This window comes from Monodon monoceros, unplaced genomic scaffold, assembly GCF_005190385.1.
Source record: "Monodon monoceros isolate NGI ecotype Baffin Bay Population unplaced genomic scaffold, NGI_Narwhal_1 Super_Scaffold_11, whole genome shotgun sequence".
NCBI lineage: Eukaryota > Metazoa > Chordata > Mammalia > Artiodactyla > Monodontidae > Monodon > Monodon monoceros.
This window is the reverse complement of record NW_021703767.1, coordinates 136,446,863-136,465,612: the sequence shown is the minus strand read 5'-3', so window position 1 is coordinate 136,465,612 and position 18,750 is coordinate 136,446,863. Positions and strand designations below refer to the sequence as shown.

The 18,750-nt window shown below is 41.0% G+C and overlaps 1 protein-coding gene across 2 annotated transcripts in view; it reads right to left on the bottom strand.

Moving 5' to 3' along the window:
• Window positions 1-13,395, bottom strand: part of RAB5A (RAB5A, member RAS oncogene family) — a 31,686-nt gene extending 18,291 nt beyond the window's left edge. Inside the window, exons 1-2 of one of the 2 annotated variants that reach the window (XM_029214634.1) lie at window positions 13,002-13,395; window positions 9,689-9,944 (exon numbers count right to left, since the gene is read on the bottom strand). In XM_029214634.1, coding sequence (XP_029070467.1) covers window positions 9,689-9,851 — 163 coding nt within the window. In that variant the 5' untranslated portion in view covers window positions 9,852-9,944; window positions 13,002-13,395. The remainder of the gene's footprint in view (window positions 1-9,688; window positions 9,945-13,001) is intronic. The other variant, XM_029214635.1, reaches the window with a different exon arrangement.
• Between the last annotated feature and the right edge of the window lie 5,355 nt (window positions 13,396-18,750).

Genomic DNA, 18,750 nt, shown 5'->3' with positions numbered 1-18,750 from the left:
ACATGACTGAGGAAAGAACCTCAGACCTTGAGGTCTATCAATAGTAACCTCCAAAACTGAAATATAAAGAGAATAAAGACTGAAAAACACTGAACAGAATATCCAAGGACTGTGGGACAACTACAAAAGGTGTACTATATTCATAACAGGAATACCAGAAGGAGAAGAAAGGAATAGAATATGTGAAGCAATAAAGACTGAGAATTTCCCCAAAATGTCAGACACCAAATTACAGATCCAAAAAGCTCAGAGAACACCAAGAAAGAGAAATGCTGAAAATTCTACTCCCAGGCATATAATTTTCAAACTAAAGAAAATCAAAGATAATGTGCAAGGATTGTGCCCTGCCTATTTTGCAAAGGAGGCCTCTTTCCCCCTTCTCCTTAGTGATATCCCTTCTCCATTTGGTTTAAGAACCTAGCACTTAATACTTCCCAAGTCTCAAGGAAATCTACCAGACTTTAAAAAAATTACTGGCCTTGAAAGTGACTCTTTTAATGCTTAGCAATAAGCCTATCCACTAAGTGAGCTTAAAATAAAAGTTCTGGGGCTTCCCTGGTGGCGCAGTGGTTGAGTCCGCCTGCCGATGCAGGGGACGCGAGTTCATGCCCCGGTCTGGGAGGATCCCACATGCCGTGGAGTGGCTGGGCCCGTGAGCCATGGCCGCTGAGCCTGCGCATCCGGAGCCTGTGCTCCGCAACGGGAGAGGCCACAAGAGTGAGAGGCCCGCGTACCGCAAAAAAAAAAAAAAAAGTTCTGATATCTGAGTATTTTACAATATAAGACTGGAAAAGGGCAAGCTAAAGAAGGCAGAAGAGACAGAGAAGACTAAGCCCCAGAGTAACAATTACAGGAAACCTGTAATCCCAGAATATAATTATTTATGCCAAGCAAGGCCCAAAGAAATTGCAAATATCTATCTTTAAGGGAAGAAAAAAGTGATGAAGAGACTGGAATCCCTTTGATTCCATAATCATTAAATAAAGTTACTTTGGTTCAGTAACCACATCTAGAAATTGATCCTACAGAACTAAGTCCAGAGGAGAAAAAATTCCAAGAATACATCCACTATTAGATGATTACCTAAAACAGCAAACAAAAATGCAAACATTAAATGTCTAACAATAAGGGTATGGTTAAAAAATAGGAGACTGCCAGTTACTAAAATTAGTATGAATACAATAGAATACAGATATTGAGTATTATCATCAATAAATGAAACAATACAATAGTGTGACTATTATAAATGATTCTATATAAAAATATTATGAAGTTATAAATAGTTCACAGAGAATGGAAACATAATGGGCTCTAAAAATATGAAAAGATGCTTGACCTCGCCCCTATTATGGGAAAAATATACGTTAAAAAATGCAGAGGGCTTCCCTGGTGGCGCAGTGGTTGAGAGTCCGCCTGCCGATGCAGGGGACACGGGTTCGTGCCCCAGTTCAGGAAGATCCCACATGCCGCGGAGCGGCTGGGCCCGTGAGCCATGGCCGCTGAGCCTGAGCGTCCAGAGCCTGTGCTCCGCGGCGGGAGAGGCCACAGCAGTGAGAAGCCCGCAAAAAAAAAAAAAAAAAAAAAAAAAAAAAAAAACCAAAAATGCAGAGATCAATGTACATAAGCATGGCAAAGATCTGTAAGTATGACGCTACCTTGAGTTAGTAAAATAGGATAACAGGCATTCTGTGTGTTGCTGGTTGGAGGGCAGTGTGGAAAAATGTATCAGAATTACAAAAGTATATAACCTAAGACACAGCAATCAACTTCGAGGAATTTATGTTACAGAAATACTTGGAATATGTGAGAAATGACTATGAATTAAATTATTCAATGCAGCACTGTTGACGCCCCAAAATATAAAACAATGTGCAAATCTGAAACTAGAACTGATAAAGCATATTGATTATGATCCATTCAAAGGAATGTTGATACAGCCAAGAAAAAAATGAGGATGCTCTTCATAAAATAATATGAAAAATCAGACTATTTTCCAAGATGGCCAGAAGATTTCACACACATTCTTGTGACAACATGACACTGACATTCTTTCCTCAAATCTGTACAAGCCTGTGATATGAACATAATTGATGCTATCTATGTGAACTTCTGGGAGGTAGGTCATAAAAAGCTACCCAGCCTCTGCCTGGTATTTTGGGGATATTCATGTTTGAACCCAGCCATCATGCTGCAAGGAAACCCAAACCAGGTGGCAAGGCCACATGCAGGTGTTCTGGCTGACAGCCCCAGCTGAGGTCCCAACCAATAGCCAGAATGAGCTGCCAGATGTGTTGAGATGATTCTAGCCCCAGCACTGACTGCCACCCATGACATCAGAAAATCACCTAAGCCCACTCAACCCCCAGAAACAAAAGAGATAATAATTGTTTTAAATGACTAAGCTTTGGGTTCATTTGTTTCTGAGCCGTAGATAACTGGGACAGTATTAAAGTGAAAAATGAAAAGTATACTACAGTAGGTCTGGTATGTTTCAAATTGCATAAAAAGGAGAAAATACACAGATTTAAATATAATAGTAACTTTGCAAGGACAAAGTAACACTACCTCTGGGAAAAATAACTAAGTGGGTAGAAGACAGGAGGGAGACTTTTCGATGTCAACCATTTGAGATTTGACTTATAAGAACAAATCAATGAAATAATAAAAATGTGATACATGTGGAGGGCATAAAAATGAACACAGTGGTACTCACTTTGGAACATGAGTGATTTGAATTTTTATTTAAAAATACTTTCACATTATTTTCCTTATATCAATAAATCGATATATAAGGGGCTCTGTACCTGCCAAGTACCACATATTTTATAACAGAATGCTTATGTCATGCATATCCTGACCCTAAACTTTATCAATTCCAGAATACAGGTGGAAATGAAGAAAGATCTGTCTTTTTTTTTTGCGGTACGTGGGCCTCTCACTGTTTTGGCCTCTCCCGTTGCGGAGCACAGGCTCAGCGGCCATGGCTCAGTGGCCATAGCTCACGGGCCCAGCCGCTCCGTGACATGTGGGATCTTCCTGGACCAGGGCATGAACCCGTGTCCCCTGCATCGGCAGGCGGACTTTCAACCACTGCGCCACCAGGGAAGCCCAGAAAGATCTGTCTTTAATCCCAGCTGTCACTTAGTTGCAAAACCTCAGGCAAATCACTTTTGTTGCCTCAGTTTCCTCATCTATAAGATTAGTATTTCCTCATATAGCTATGGTAAGGTCCAGATGACACTGTGAGAATGCTGTATAAGCTCTATGACTGCATCATATGACATGTAGCTAACTTAAAAATTACCTTACAAGCTACCCTAAAATTACCCTGTACTTCCTTGAAGTCACATTTTTCTAAAATTTACAAATTACTTATGAATACAATAGATGAGAAAGTTAGGATTGTCTTAAGTTCAAGTTCAAGCCCTCTAATATTAAAGGACCCTATGTGTCCAAGATACATTCATATCACACCTCAAAAAGAATTGGTATCAACTAAGTGGAAACCCTCTTGGCTCTCGTTCTATGTGAGGATAAATAACTTTTTTTTTTTTTTTTATTGGCCGTGCTACATGGCACGTGGGATCTTAATTCCCCAACTAGGGATCGAACCCGCACCCCCTGGCTGTGGAAGCAGGAGTCCTAACCACTGAACCACTGAAATCCCTAAGTAACTATTTTTTTAACTGAGAAATGCTGAAGGTGTCTGATCATTAGAGTGACTACAGTCCCATATCATCAAGGTATCTCTTCTTTTTGAATCCAAAGAGTGACTGCTATCTTCAGCTTTGCAAACAGGCTAAAAAACCACGAATGACTGCTCCTCATCCTGTTACCCTTCCTCATCTATATTACCTGGAAAAGAGGGTGAATGTTGTTTACCAGCACTTCCCTCAAATACTGTTTTGCAACACTTGTAAAATTCTAAGGATTATTTCTTATTTTCAAAATCCAATATGTGACTTCACTCTCATCTTGAGGAATTTAGTAATTTGGTAGTTGCAGTTCATGTTTACATCAAAATAGCCAATGATCAAAAATCAAATGCCTCTGGAATTACTCCTGTTGCCTTTCTCACTCTAATACATCCCTATTTGCCACCAAGAGGCCTGGTAACAAAAGGCTCTCAATGATAACTCCAAATGATGAATTAATTCAGCATGCATCGTAAGGAAGACTGCATATAAGTAACCTCAGATTACTATGGTGTAAGACCCAAAAGGTGGAAAGGTTAACTCTGATTTCTAATATTTAGCACAGTGCTAGGAGCTTGGTAAATTTGTTGAGTAAATGAATTTCTGAAAAGCTTGATAATCTTATTTCCCAGTAATAAGAGAATAAAAGCAGCAAATCAGTGAATCCACAGAAGTAGTTCACCATACTTAGAGCTAACTGGCAAAATCATTCTACCAAACAGCTTTGAACACTTCAGCAACACCAGAGGGCATCGATGAATGAAGTAAGACAGGGCAAAAACAGACGTTCATGATCCCAAATTGCGGAATAAATTTTAAGAGGAAGAAAAGGTTTAACTATACTGATTGCATTGTTTAATGTGGAGGAGAGTACACACTTTAAAAAAAAGTCTGCCCTAAAAGAATCCTTATTTAGCTTACTCTTCTCATTTTATAAATGTGTAAACAGTACTGTTTGTAAAAGGAAGCCAGGATTGAAGCTAAGCTTATTGGCTCCTAATTCACAGCAATGCTTCAGTAGCCACATATGATAACATTTTAAACTGGAACACTGGGGGGTATATAACTGATGTTAAGACTATTAAAATTTTTTAGGTCAGAACTGGTACAAACATATAAAATACCAAATCTTTACTAATTTCTCCTAGTAATACAACCTATCTCAAATACTGAATATGTACTTTCTAGAAGGAAATATTATTATGCAGAAAGGTAATATTCTTTCAATTAGAACCAAAAGATAAACTCCCACAAATTTTAACTCTCACTGTAACAGAAAGAATAATGAACATTTCAAAAAGCATTTTTGTCATGAATTGAAAACTATATGCTGGTGGTTTGTCCCTAGGTCTTCTATCCTTTCTCAAAAGAACTTTTAATTGAAAACAATATGCAGATACAAAAAGATAAAGGAAGTAAATGCACAGATTACAATTACACAAACAAGTCTTTCTTACAGTTAACAAGTGAAGGGCAATAGTAGAAAGCTTACTACTACAGGAAAAACATGAGTTATTCAGATTTAAATTTTCTAGCTGCTTTTATTTTTCAGTTTAGGAAGCAAATTTAGTATCTACATACATGTCGTATTCTATCTAACTGTGTAATTTCTCTCTCTGAGAAAACTTCCAAAATATCTTAGTTGATGTGGGGAGCAGGCATTTAATATAACATACATAAATAACTGCTTTTTTGAAAATCAACAAATGGTGGGAGGGTTAAGCAAGAATCTACCATACAGAACTTAAAGAAACTTAGTTGTATATGTTCATGCTATTTACTTGAAGGAATCTGCAAAAACTCCATTTTTGGAAAGGGTCAAATTTAAGAAGTACCTGCTCATTAAGTTTTTTACATCTTATTTGTTCCTATAAATTTTAATAAGAAACTTTATCTTCCAAGAGGAGAAAATCTGGACATAAAATTCTTTAACACTGTCAAATCCTAAATTGAATGCTCTGCACTAGGTGGAAAAGTCACGGTTCTAAAATAATGTCATGTCATGACAATACAACAAAAATATCAACAGTGATAAAAATGACTCAGCAAAAAGTAATGGTGGTGATGGTAATAGCTAATATTTAATAAGCATTTTACTCAATGCTAGGCATTGTGCCAAGAAATGTATATGCACTTTCATTTAATCCTTACCAAAAACCTCAAGTAAGGTACTATTATTTCCATTTCATGTAAGACGCAAATAAAGCTGGGTATGACTTGCCTCAGATGATACGTGGTATGTGCTGGAGCTAGAATTTTAAATCAAACAATGTGGATATAGAGCCGCTCGCCAACCCTTTCTTAACCACAATGCTCGACTCTTAAGAAGGTCCTGGTTGTAAATTGATAAGGTAAGGTAAAAGACTGTTAATAATAACTTTGAAACCAACCTTGTTTTTCTTAATTTTAATAATTTTTCCCCCAGATGTTTTTGAATCTGAATAGAAAAACAAGTCCTGGTAGCCCCTTCGAGGAAACTGGACGGATGTTAAATATAGAATAAACTTTGTTCTTCCAGTAAGAACAACCCTGAAATAATTATTTTAGACACTCTACTTAGGGTTAATAACTGCTGAAAACAGCTTTAAAAAGAAGGCACTTATTTCTTTAATTTCGTGTATAACCAGTCCTTGATTATTTGTGGCAATAAAAGGGAGCAGCATAGGTACAGATAACTGAAAACTATGGATATTCTAACTCCCGTAAGTAAAGACAAGGCAGGGTATCCTTGATGGAACAGAGAAGGAGCCATGCTCTCTTAAAGAGGCCTAGCAGGTTAACAGGAAGGGGTTCCCATACAAAGAAATAACAGGTTAATACGTAATATAACCAAGTACATAATACCTGAAATTCTCAAACTGGAGGAGTTAGATGAACAGTAAGTTTTTAAAAAATCCTACAGTTTAAAAAAAAGAAAAGCAATTATTCTATTTGTGGGAGAACTTTAATATGTAGTGTAAATGTAATACTGGCTCCTCAGAACACAGAAAGCAGGGGTTCTCAAACTTTGGCATGTACTAGAATCACGTGGAAGACTTGTTAAAACTTAAGATAAATCTTTAGGTGTTCAAGGTGTTAAATGAAAGATGGCCAGTCCAAACATCCAACAAGCATTTACTGAAGAGCTATGCGCCTCCAGATGAAATAGCAGGAAGGATGACAACCCTCTGAGCCTAAAGCTCCCTGCTAATCTTATGGGCTAGTCTTAGACAAACAATGGGAACGTAAATGTCATGCAGACTTTAAACCCCTACAAATAAGCTAGAACTCCCCAAAGCGCTAAACCCACCACCTAACTACCTATCTCATTATGAGTGCTATAGAGCCAAGGGGCAGGGGTGTGGGGTATTGTGAGACAACATGGATTCTTAAATCAAGCTATCGTGTTTAGGAAGAACCACATAAACTAAAGAAACCTTGATGTTCTTGATGAATATAAGGTTCTAGAATACACAAATTCAAGAGTGCAGTATATGATTTCCACCTTACAACACAACCAGAGATTAAAATTTTAAGTGAGCTCTTCAGACCGCAACTAATGTTATTAAACATCAACAGTTAAGTGAAAAATAAAGAACAGATGAAATGTAAAACATCTGGCCAGGTTCATTTTTAGATAGCTCCTACCACACATCAGCCAAAACAAAAAGACATATTACCTACAAGTTATAGACCTTAAATAGCTCACACCTTGAGATCCTTAAATGCTTAGATTCTACTCTAGTCCTTAAGGGTGAAGAGCTGCTAGCAAAAAGCATAAAAAAAAACAGTGCTCAATTGTAGGCAAGTTAAACCAATACGTCTTACACCTTAAACTTACACAATATTATGTCAGTTATCTCTCAAAAACAAACAAAAAAACCAGGCCTCACAGCTGTAATCATAATGGCACTGTCATACCTCCTAAGGATATTAATATGTGGTCAACATAGTGCAAAGGTATCCAGCCAGTAACCATTAACATAGAAATTGGGATGTAAAGTCCTTCTAAAGTTGGTTTAAAAAGCCAGCTCAATCTGTACTCATAGAAAATATTAAGGAAGTTTTATGTGTTAGAATGAAAACCTTTTGACAATTTCATTAATGAAATGTAGACAATCTAATTGGTATTAAATGGAAATGGAGATTATATATATATATATATATATATATATATATATATATATATACACACACTCCCATACACACATATCAGAGAATATGTATATTTATATTGATGAACTGATAAGGGGTTAAATTTCTCTTTTAAATCTCCTTCCTTAGATGTCATTAGGAAAAAATACATTTCGAAGATAACTGGGAGTAACCAAAACAAAAACAAAGTTCTAGTTTTAGGCTACATTTCCCAGGAGTTAAGTTCTTTACTACAGTACTTCAGTGTTTTTGTTATTTTAATATGCACTGTGAAGGGGGGCAGGGTTAGCACAGAGCAAGTCCCAAACATATCGGCCCAGGTATTTTGCCTACGATGCATATGTACTTTGGAAAATGCTGCAACTGACAATCACTTGCCAAAAAGCAGTTATAATGACTAACTTTTTGCACCAGTTTAAGGTGGGTGGACATAACCTCAAACTCTTTAAAACTCTTCCTACCATGTGGGCTAGTTAACTTTGGCCCAATTTGCTTTCTGGAGGAGGCTAAAGCTTGAGAGGTAATACTTCATTATTAAATCATACGTATACATATTTTTATATTTCATTATTAAACGGTATACACACACACAAATGTATTCACAAAGAAACCACAAAGAACGTGTGATACACTTCATTAAAGTTTTTTAAAATACCAAGATTTCTGAATCAAAATAAAAGCTGCATGGTATGGACTATACTTTTGATGCTCATCCATTATAAAAACCATAAAATACTAAAATGGGATCACACTGTAAGATGATATACAAATGGAGGGGGCTGACAATCACTGTTATACTGCTGAGTCTATTAAAGTGGAAATACCACTTATCTACTACATTTCTTGTATGTAGGGAAAAGCCAGGAGATACTAGAGTTCTGTAATTTATCTTATTGGGAGGATCTGAAACTACAAATAAAATTCTCAAGTGTACTTACTTGAGAACATATAGTCAATGTATAGCATAAAGTTATGCTCCTGAAAGACGGACTCCAAGAAGTTGCTACATGCCAATGGGTATCTGCCTTACATATTTCAAAAGACTTTAAAACGTATAAAATACCTGGAAAAAATATGGTACTGCTTAGTTACACACCCCTTGCAAAATACCGTGAATCTTAAAGCTGTCCACACAGTACCTAATTCAAAAGCTTCATTTGGCAGATGAAACTGACGCCCAAAAAAGGCTGTTTTGCCCCGCTGCTATATACAGTTGTGGATTTCTCTGATGAGGTTCAATTATCTAATTTCTTGTCTTGTATTCACAGCAATGCTCTATTAGTTGTCTCCTCTTTATCCTGTATCTTACCGTCCCCTTGCCTCAGTCTTACCAAAAACACTGTAAGCAGTGCTTACTCTACCTCTTTCCCCTCTCCTTCCATCTTTCTCTCCAGCTCCCATTTCCCTTTCATGTCCCTCTTCATTAATCACTCACTTTTTCTCTTCCCTCAGTTATTTAGAATTAGAATTTTAATGTTAACTCTTTTACTATTTACTTTTACTATTTTCACTATTCATTCTAAAGCCAATATAATTCAGCACAAACATGTATTAACTTGAAGAAGCTTCTAATCATTATCAAGAAAGATATAAATCAAATCTTATACTTGGGGACACTGATTCCACTCATGTTTGCATCTGTGTTTTAGCTTCCATATAACCATCTTGGGGATAACCAGTAAATCGAAATATTAAACAACATTACCTTAACAAAAACCAAGTTATAAAGCTTGAGCCTGCTGCTCAGCTCTTCACTCTGTGACCTACTCAGTACCCATCATCATACAATCAGAACAGCAAAATCTTATTTGTCAACGTATGATTCAATTAAATGAAGAAGGGATAAAAGAAAATCTTACCCCCAATGGTACTCTCTTGAAATTCATGAAATTGGCCCTTCACAAAACGAAGCACCAGGCTCGATTTGCCAACAGCAGACTCTCCCAGAAGTACTAATTTGAACTGGCATATTTTATTTCCAGTATTTGGCCCATTGGGTCTTGTTGCTCCTCGATTAGCCATGTCCAAATTTGAAAGAAGTCCCTAATTTCTGTCTCTTAAATGAACTTCCAGGATGCAAGGTGTCAATTTTTTTCTTTCTGGAGGTAGAGAAACCTGTTAAAAAAAAAAAAAAAAAAAGAAGTAATTAAGTATACAAATCAGCAAAACAAAGCAAATCTACTATTAATCACTTTGGTAAATTCTGCCTGTAACACATTATTGCATGACAATTATAACCTCTAATAAACACTGAGTGTCATTTAGTTTAATTCACTACCTTTGTCAGTACTGTAAAGGCATGAGATTTGAGCCTAAAATCATGCTGTAATCAAGGCTTTTAAAACATTTTAAAGCTAACCTTTATCAAAGACTCAATTTTGTGCCAGCTGGTTTTAAGTACTTAACACAGCCACTCAACAATCCTATAAAGTTGACTATTACAATCCTCAAGAATGAGGAAAACAGGCACAGAGAGGTTAAGTAACTTGAGGTCACACAGTTACTGTGACAGCTTCAACAGAGCTGAGTTTCAAACCCTGGCAACCTGAAAGGTGACTCAAGTACTTAGGTTAAAACAGTTTTGAGTAAAATTAAGTTAATAAGTGGAAAGCTCTTAGAATAGATCTTAGAACGCAGTAACAGCTCAATAAATGTTGGCCATTATTATTTGAAGGCTTCTGTTAAACAGTACATGTTTTTTGTTTATTTAACGGTAGTTTTGGAGCAACAAATATATTAAGTAGGTGGTGTGTCTGGTGCCTAAAAGACTTAAAACTGTTTTCTGATGTGCTCAAGTACATCAGACGTGGAACTGTTAACTGTGGTTCTCTATGTGGTGAGTGAATTAGTGTCTTATTTAGTTATACTTTTCTGTAGTTCTGGAGCTAACAAATGTGTCGTTACTTTCTATTTAACACATTTAGAAAAAACTAGCCTGAAGGGCAACTTCTATGTCTTCTACTATTATCTAAGAACGCTAATTTTCACTCTCAAAGAATTAGGGAACTTTCAAAGAACTCTTTTCCAATCTATTCACAAATCAATCATAATAGTTTTCTTCTATCTTTAATCAAAACCTGATCATGTGCTAATAACATTAAATCTGATGATTCCCCTTCTCAAATCACTGTTCTATTTCATTTAGGTACCTAATAAGATATTTGCCTTACCCATGAAATTAGTTTATACAAGAATCCCTCTTGACCACGAACTCATTAATAAACATATCCATGAGACCTTACATTCATGGCAATAAAATCACCTCTGCCTTACCTAAACAGCAGCTTTGAAGAGTCCTTACCTTTTAGTAATACGTATTGAAATACTGACAAATGAAATAATAGGTCTGAGTTGCTTCCAAACAATGGGGGCGTAAATAAAACAAGATTGGCCATAAAATAACTGAAGCTAGGGTGATGGGTTCATTATACTATTCTTCCTACTTCTGTACATTTAAAAAATTTTCTGTAATAAAAAAATGCTCCAACCCCACATCCACCCTCCTACCACCCCAAAAACATATCAGATTTGGGGATCTAATCCTGGCTAGCTATACCAATTTCTGCTGGAGCAAGTGCTTTCATTTCAAAGCCTCTATTTCCAGTATACCTAACTTTCATAACTGCTGTGGGAAGTAAACAAGAGACTATATATGTAAAAAGTTTCTAATACAGTGGTCAACACACAGCAGGGATTTAAAATTGGCAATTAAAGTGCCCCTTGGATGAAATAATGACCAAGTATCAAAAGAAAGTCAGGTAGACTGAAAATGCACCAACACACCTTCAGATAGTACATACGATAGCAACTAAAACACCTCCCAGCTGTCTGATTACCTACAAAACAGCAAACTGAATTACTCATCAAGGACAACATGCTCCGAATTTCCACAGTCCTCCTCCCAAAATTGCACGGAAAACATCAGATGCCCATTAAAAAAGATTATGATTTAGCTTTGTCTTTTAAGGTTTAAAGCCTTGCATTATAGTTCCCTCCAAGGATCTCAAACAAAACATAACTAAATCTAATTATAAATATACAGTTAGCATAACATTAAGGTTAAAAGTTACATTTTGTAATAGCTGCATTCACTACTTAAAACTTTTGTTTCACAAAAGCACAAGATTTTGCACAAAGTGCATTTTACATCTTTTGAAAACACCTGGCATTCTAGAATTAAAGTCCTCCTGGGTGCTCTTTGATGAAAACTAACAGCAGCTTACATTTCTGGGTACTTATTTTGTGCCAAGCACCATCCTATGAATTGCTCACAGCAACCGTACGAGCTCTTTTTATTATCCCCATTTTACACTAAGAATAAAGTTTCTGAGCTGTCCTGAATTACCGCAGTGGTGTCCATGTGGGTTTTTCCCCTACTAGTTATGTGAAAAGCAATTGACTGGACACTTAGGCACCACTTCAGCAAAAAACAAAAACCAAATATGTGAATTATGACGTTCAGAGCTTGAAAAAGTCTGAGTCTCAGGAGGATAACCAGCTTCCAGGGAGGCGAACAACAGAGCACGTTTAAAGGGCTCTACCCACTGAGTGTGTTCAGCGACCTAGTTGTGCCGAGTTGTTTAAGGCTGCGGTTCACCACCTTCCAACGATGAGACAAGAGTCGCTAGACAGCCCGGCTTCCCGAGCCGCCTCCTCCCTCCATTACCCGGCTCAGGGAGTCGGGGGGTAGGCGGAGCTCCCCAAATTCACACCTGCTGGAAGCCCCAGTTCCTCCTCCGAGAGCACCTGAGCAACTGACACCCAGCTCCGATCGCTCGAGCAGGCAGGCTCCGCCAGGCCCCTGGGCCGTCTCTCCCATCCTCCTCCCCGGAATCCGGCCTGCTTCTGGCCGGAGACCACCCCCCCCCAACTCCGGGCTGCCAGGACGGAGCAGGCGGAACCGCGGCCTCCGGCCCTCTCGCGCGGCGCCATCTTGAGAAGGGAACAGGGTGACACCCGTCGCTCCCTCGGTCGGTCCCCAAATCCTGGCCTCCGGAGCCCCTCGAAGGATGAGTCACCAGGGCCGGCGGGTCGAGACGCCGGGTTCGGCCCATCTCCAGTCTCGGGCCCCGACGCGCGAGAGAGAAGGGCGGAGGACTCCGCGCCAGCAGGGCCCGCGGACCACCCGGGGTCCCGACCCGCTCCTCGCAGGCGGAGGGCCGGCTCGGTTACCTGAGTCCGCAGCTCGCGGGGCCGCGGCGCCGAAGCTTCCGGCTGCAGGTCCCAGGCGGAGCCCGAGAGGAGGCTGAGGCTGAGGCGGCGGTGGTGGCGCGTCTCCTCGTCTCGCCGCTCCCCTCAGACTGGACGGTGCGGGGCTCGTGCCGCGGTGCCGCCCCCGTCGGTCTCCGTCTCCGCCTCTCGCCGCTCCGCCTTCCTCTTTGCTTTCTCCTCCTCCGCCGCCGCCGGCGCTCGAGTTCCCACTAAATCTTCCTCCTCCTCCCTCCTCCCCTCAGGCCGGCCGCCGGCTCCTTCGCTAACCAAAACACAAACACTCCAGTCCCAGCGCGGTAGCCACTTCCGCCGCCCGGAGCCGGCCTCACCGCCACGTCGCCGCACGTCGCGGACTACGCTCCTTCGTCACTTCCGGTCGTTCTCCGTCCTCCCGTTCCATCCGTTCCCCCGCCCCCTCTCAGAGCCTTAAGAGTCCGGGCTGGGCCGCGGGGCGGGGCGGCCGCGTCACGTGACCCCAGCGAGCCGCGGGGTCGGCTACGGCCGCGGGCCGCCTCCCCTTACCCGCTTCCCCGGGGCGCGCGCGGCCCCGCCCCCGTCGGCGCCATTGTTATCTGGGCGGCGGTCGGTGGCTCCCCATGGCCGAGGGCGGGGACGGGGGGGGGCCACTCCTTGGCCGGCCTGCTCTAGGGGGAGCCCAGGAGAGCTTGGGTTTGCTACTCCCGGGCGGTGTGGGGCGGCGAAGTTTCCTCTGTGAATATTAGCTGCCAGTTCCTCTTCCCCTACCTCTGCAACACCCCAACAATGCCAGCTCGGCTCAGGGGCTTTTTTGTGGGGGCTTTTCTAGCACAAGAGAGCCTTCCAACACGTCCCTAGGGATGGGTGGATAGGTAAGGGGCATTGACTCCAGGGAGGAGGATGCGATCCTCCCCCGACCCCCGAAAGTTGTCTTTAGGCGGGGACATTTTCAATAATAACTTGCTTTTCTTGAGAGCCTACCTGTTTTGGGTGCGAAGGGGCAAGTTATAAAATAATAGGTAGCTTTTATAAAGAATTTCCCGTCGCGGTTTACTGCACTAAACGCTTTACAGGAATTATCCCATTTTCTTCCTACGCTATGAGGCGCTCACTCTGAAACTAGCTCTATCGTCCGCCTCCCTCTACATTGGCATATTACCTACCCAAAGTGGTCCTCGCCGCTGTCTAGCACAGCGGCTGGCAGCCAGGAGTCTTCAGTCGTGGCTGTGGAATTCACGAATGTGCCGTGCCTGTTTTACAGGTAAAGAATTTGAGGCACAGAGATTGTGTAACTTGTCCAAAATCACCGCGGAGTAGGTGATGAAATTGTGTTCTAACCTGCAGGCTGGCTCCAGAACCTGAGTTCTTAAGCACAGTTCCAGTAAAAGAACCCAAGACATTCATTAGCCTCCATTGCAGACCTACTTAAGGCAAGCTGTTTTGGCTCCATCTCACACAACAGTCCCTGGCTGGGCATCTGAAACAAAACAAAACAAAATTCCTTTCGGAATTTGGGAGAATGTTAAATCGATTTTTCCTCAGGATGAGGGTTGCTTTTTCAGTTTGCTGTTTACTATTTATAGCCCTGCCGTGTGGCCATCAGTATTGATCGTCTAGATGTGTACTTGGCCTAAGGTATCCTGTCGGTGCTCAGTCAACATTTTGCAATGAAGGTGATTTGAACCCTTGAACAGCCAGCCTTTCAGATCAACCTCCCAGTTACCCCAAGAACATTATGTGTCATGTGCAAACGGTGTCTGTGGCACTTTATCCCAAGGGGTGGTTCCAATATGGTATGTTAGTCATGGTGATACCTCTCGGACAATCCCAGGAATAATCAGGAAATAGGATATGTCACATCAGTTTTGGCATGTCAGCAGTATGCCCCAAACCAAACCTATTCCATCCCAAACGTGCTTCTGCTTGGTGACTGGTATTAACAGCCTCCCAGTCACCTAGACTTGAAAGAGCAGAATCATCTTCAGCTCTTCGTTGTCCCATTCTGTCACCCAAAATTCTCTAATCCCGAATCTAAGCTCTAATCCCAAAGCCTGGGCCATAGTAGTATTTGTACAAGCTGAAATTAATGCACACTTCTGCCTTTTCAACCCATTCTTTACACTTTGGCCAGTCACTCTCCTACTCAAAAATATGCAGTTGCTAAATAGAGTACAAAGTTCTTCAACTCTGGTCCCAACCCATGTTTCTTTCATTCTGTTTCTAAAGCCTCCCTCTCCCCAAACTCTTGCCTTGTGACCTAATCATACCAGTCTACTCTGTGTTCCCAGAGTGTCGCCTGTGTGTTTCCATCTTGGCATCTTTGATCACTTTGTTCTCTGCACCTTGGAATACCACTACCTCTCATCACTGCAGGTCTCACCTTGGCCAGGATGCCAACTCCTCTGGATGGCATCTGAGGCTACTTCTTCTGGATTTAGTGATCTTTTTCCTGTAGTTTCATGATACTTTACTGTCTGTAATAGTTCTAATATGTATCTGCCTTATTTTACAGTTAGAGAGTACCTGCCTAGACTTTCCTCCTCAGGCTTTCATTCCCATCAGGATTTTAAAGTTCTTAAGGACCAGGACCATAATTTATTCATGATTTAACTTCCTTTCAGAGGAACTTTGATTGATATCATAGGGACTCCCCAAAATTTGTGAGCTTAATTGCATTTTTTTTTTTTTTTTTGCCACACCATGCAGCTTGTGCAATCTTAGTTCCCTGACCAGGGATCAAACCCCGCCTTCCGCAGTGAAAGCACTGAGTCACTAACTACTGAACCACCAGGGAATTCCCAAGCTTAATTACATTTAGAATGGTGAACATTTGACTTAAGTCCTCACAAATAACACCTGGATGCTGAAATTTATACATTGTTAGGAACTCCCCATCATTGTTCTAGGGTATTGCTTCCTCATTCATTTCTTTCTACCAATTTTTAAAATATTTATTTATTTTGGCTGTGCCGCGTCTTAGGTGAGGCACACAGGATCTTTGTTGAGGCATGCAGATTTCTTAGCTGTGGCATGCATGCAGGATCTAGTTCCCCGACCAGAGGTCGAAACCGGGCTCTCTGCGTTGGGAGCGCAGAGCAGAGTCTTACCCACTGGACCAGCAGGGAAGTCCGACTTTCTACCAATTTTGTCTTTTAATTCACTTCCTTCGTGAGGGAATTCCTGGCTTTCCAGAGGTTAGCAGTGCTTTCATTGCTGGGGCCTGGGTTCAATGGTCGGGGAACTAAGATCCTGCAAGCTGTGAGGCAAGGCCAAAAAACCCCAATTCTCTGTATTCATGAATATATTCCACAGTATTTTATAGTTTAGTCATAATGTTTGCCTGGGGAGTTCTGCTCCAGTGGCTGGTACCTCTAAGATCCAGTAGTAATTTTGGAGAGATGGAAATGCCACAGTAAAGCTTTGCTCTTGTACTGCCACTCACAATAGGCCTGTGTTTTTTTCCCCCTAACTCTGGATAACTGAGGAGGACTGATAATTGGATACATTCTAGTAGCAAATGGGAGATCCTACTGAAACCGTGTAACTTGGAGTGGGACTTGAACCCACAGGCCGGGATCCAAACCCAGCCAAAACCCAGATTGGGACTTGAACCCATGGTCTTTTAACGGAGATCACACCTAGTCTCAGGACTTAATGAAGCTCATGTTCTTGATGTCACATCGCAGAAAGAATTCAGTGAGAGACAAAGTGATAGGTAAGAAGTGGATTTATTTAGAGAGAAACACACTCCATAGACAGAGTGTGGGCCATCTCAGAAGGTGAGAAGAGCACCAGGGTAGGGGGGTTGTCAGTTTTTATAGGGGTGGGTAATTTCATAGGCTAAAGAGTGGGAGGAGTATTCCAGCTATTTTGGGGAAGGGGTGGGGATTTCTAGGAATGGGGCCACCGCCCACTTTTTGACCTTTATGGTTGGTCTTGGAACTGTCATGGCGCCTGTGGGTGTGTCATCAGCTTGCTGATGTGTTACAATGATCATATACTGAGGCTCTAGGTCTAGTGGAAGTCGACTTGTCCACCATCTTGGACCTATTTGGTTCTAATCTGTTTATGTCGTGTCCTCGGGCTATGTTATTCTTTTAAAGGTTGTGCCCTGCCCCCTTCTCTCCTGTTTAACTACTAGGTGGTAAAATTTCTTAAGGAAGCTACAAAATGGATGGAGCCTAAATAAAGTCATGCAGAACTGAACACTGCCCTTAGTGCTGCCTTTGCCCTCAAATCTCTAAACACCGACTCAGGAATTCCCAGCACCTTGCATCTCTCAATCATCCACAACACTCCATGTCTTCTACCTTCTCCTCCAGGAAATCTTTCCATTGTGTAGTTGAAGAATGACTCTGCATAGATGGTAATGAATGGTAACATTCACTTTTAAATGGGACTGTCTGGAGACAAACCGAAAGGTAATTCTGGCATAAGGAATTGTAGGCATGGTGGCAAGGCAGTGAGAAAAAGGCTATGGAAACTTGAGCTATTCAGGTTTAAAAGCTAGTGTCTTTGTAGGGCATCATGAAAGCCTCAGCTCAATGTCACATACCTAAGGGATTTCTAAGCCCATCAATTCTAAAGTAGCTTCCCTCCATATCAAAGTGTTCTGTTTTCTTCATGGTACTCATCACTCATCATGTGAAATGATCTTATTTATTGCTTTACTTGATGGTTATCTATCCCTATTAGAATATAAATTCTATGAGGTAGGGATTGGCTTAGTCCATTGTATTCCCAGAACTGACACAAAATGAGGACTCAGTACTGTAGATAGTTGTAAACAAAAGAATCGAATGAACACTTATACAGACATACCTTGATTTACACACAATCAAGTCATTTAAATTGCTTAGGGGGAGAAGAATATGTATACTAGCTATCTAGAAAATTACAGTACACTGTTTTTACAAATGTAAAATAGTATCCCTTAACCACCTTTTTAAAAAATTTGGGGGCTTCCCTGGTGGCGCAGTGGTTGAGAGTCCGCCTGCCGATGCAGGAAACACGGGTTCGTGCCCCGGTCCGGGAAGATCCCACGTGCCGCGGAGCGGCTGGGCCCGTGAGCCATGGCTGCTGAGCCTGCGCGTCCGGAGCCTGTGCTCCGCAACGGGAGAGGCCACAACAGTGAGAGGCCCGCGTACAGCAAAAAAAAAAAAAAAAAAAATTTGGATTCTGCAAGTTTTTCATGAGGCTTTCTTAAAAAAGTGGAATCTCATAAATTTCATTCAAATTCTAAGCGAGGTGTTCTGTATCCCCTGTATGTGTAGAACATGACAAATATTCACCAAATACACATTCATTAAAACTTGAGTTTAAAAAAAATCCCGTACTTAATTTTGAGTTCGCCACATTATTTTAAAAAGTCAATATGCATTATTGTGTAACGCATTTCAAATTTTAATATATTTACTTGAAATGCTATTTAAAGCCTATTTATTGGAGTGTGTTTTCAAAGACTTTAAGATGTTCCTTACCACAGCTGCCAAATATAGTAACTTTACAGAATTTTTAAAGGATGTCTTAAGCGCTGAAAGAACTACATGCAGTGTGCATGTACTTTCACAAGGAAGGATCTAAAATTGGTGGTCACCACCAGAAAGAGGGTTATTTATTCTCTGATCGCCAGTAAAATTAATAGGCCCGTGGCCAGGAGTAGGCCCCTGGCTGAACCCATCCTAACGGGACTGCGTTGCTTGGGAAACCAAAGAGAAGTATGGGGTCATTTGAT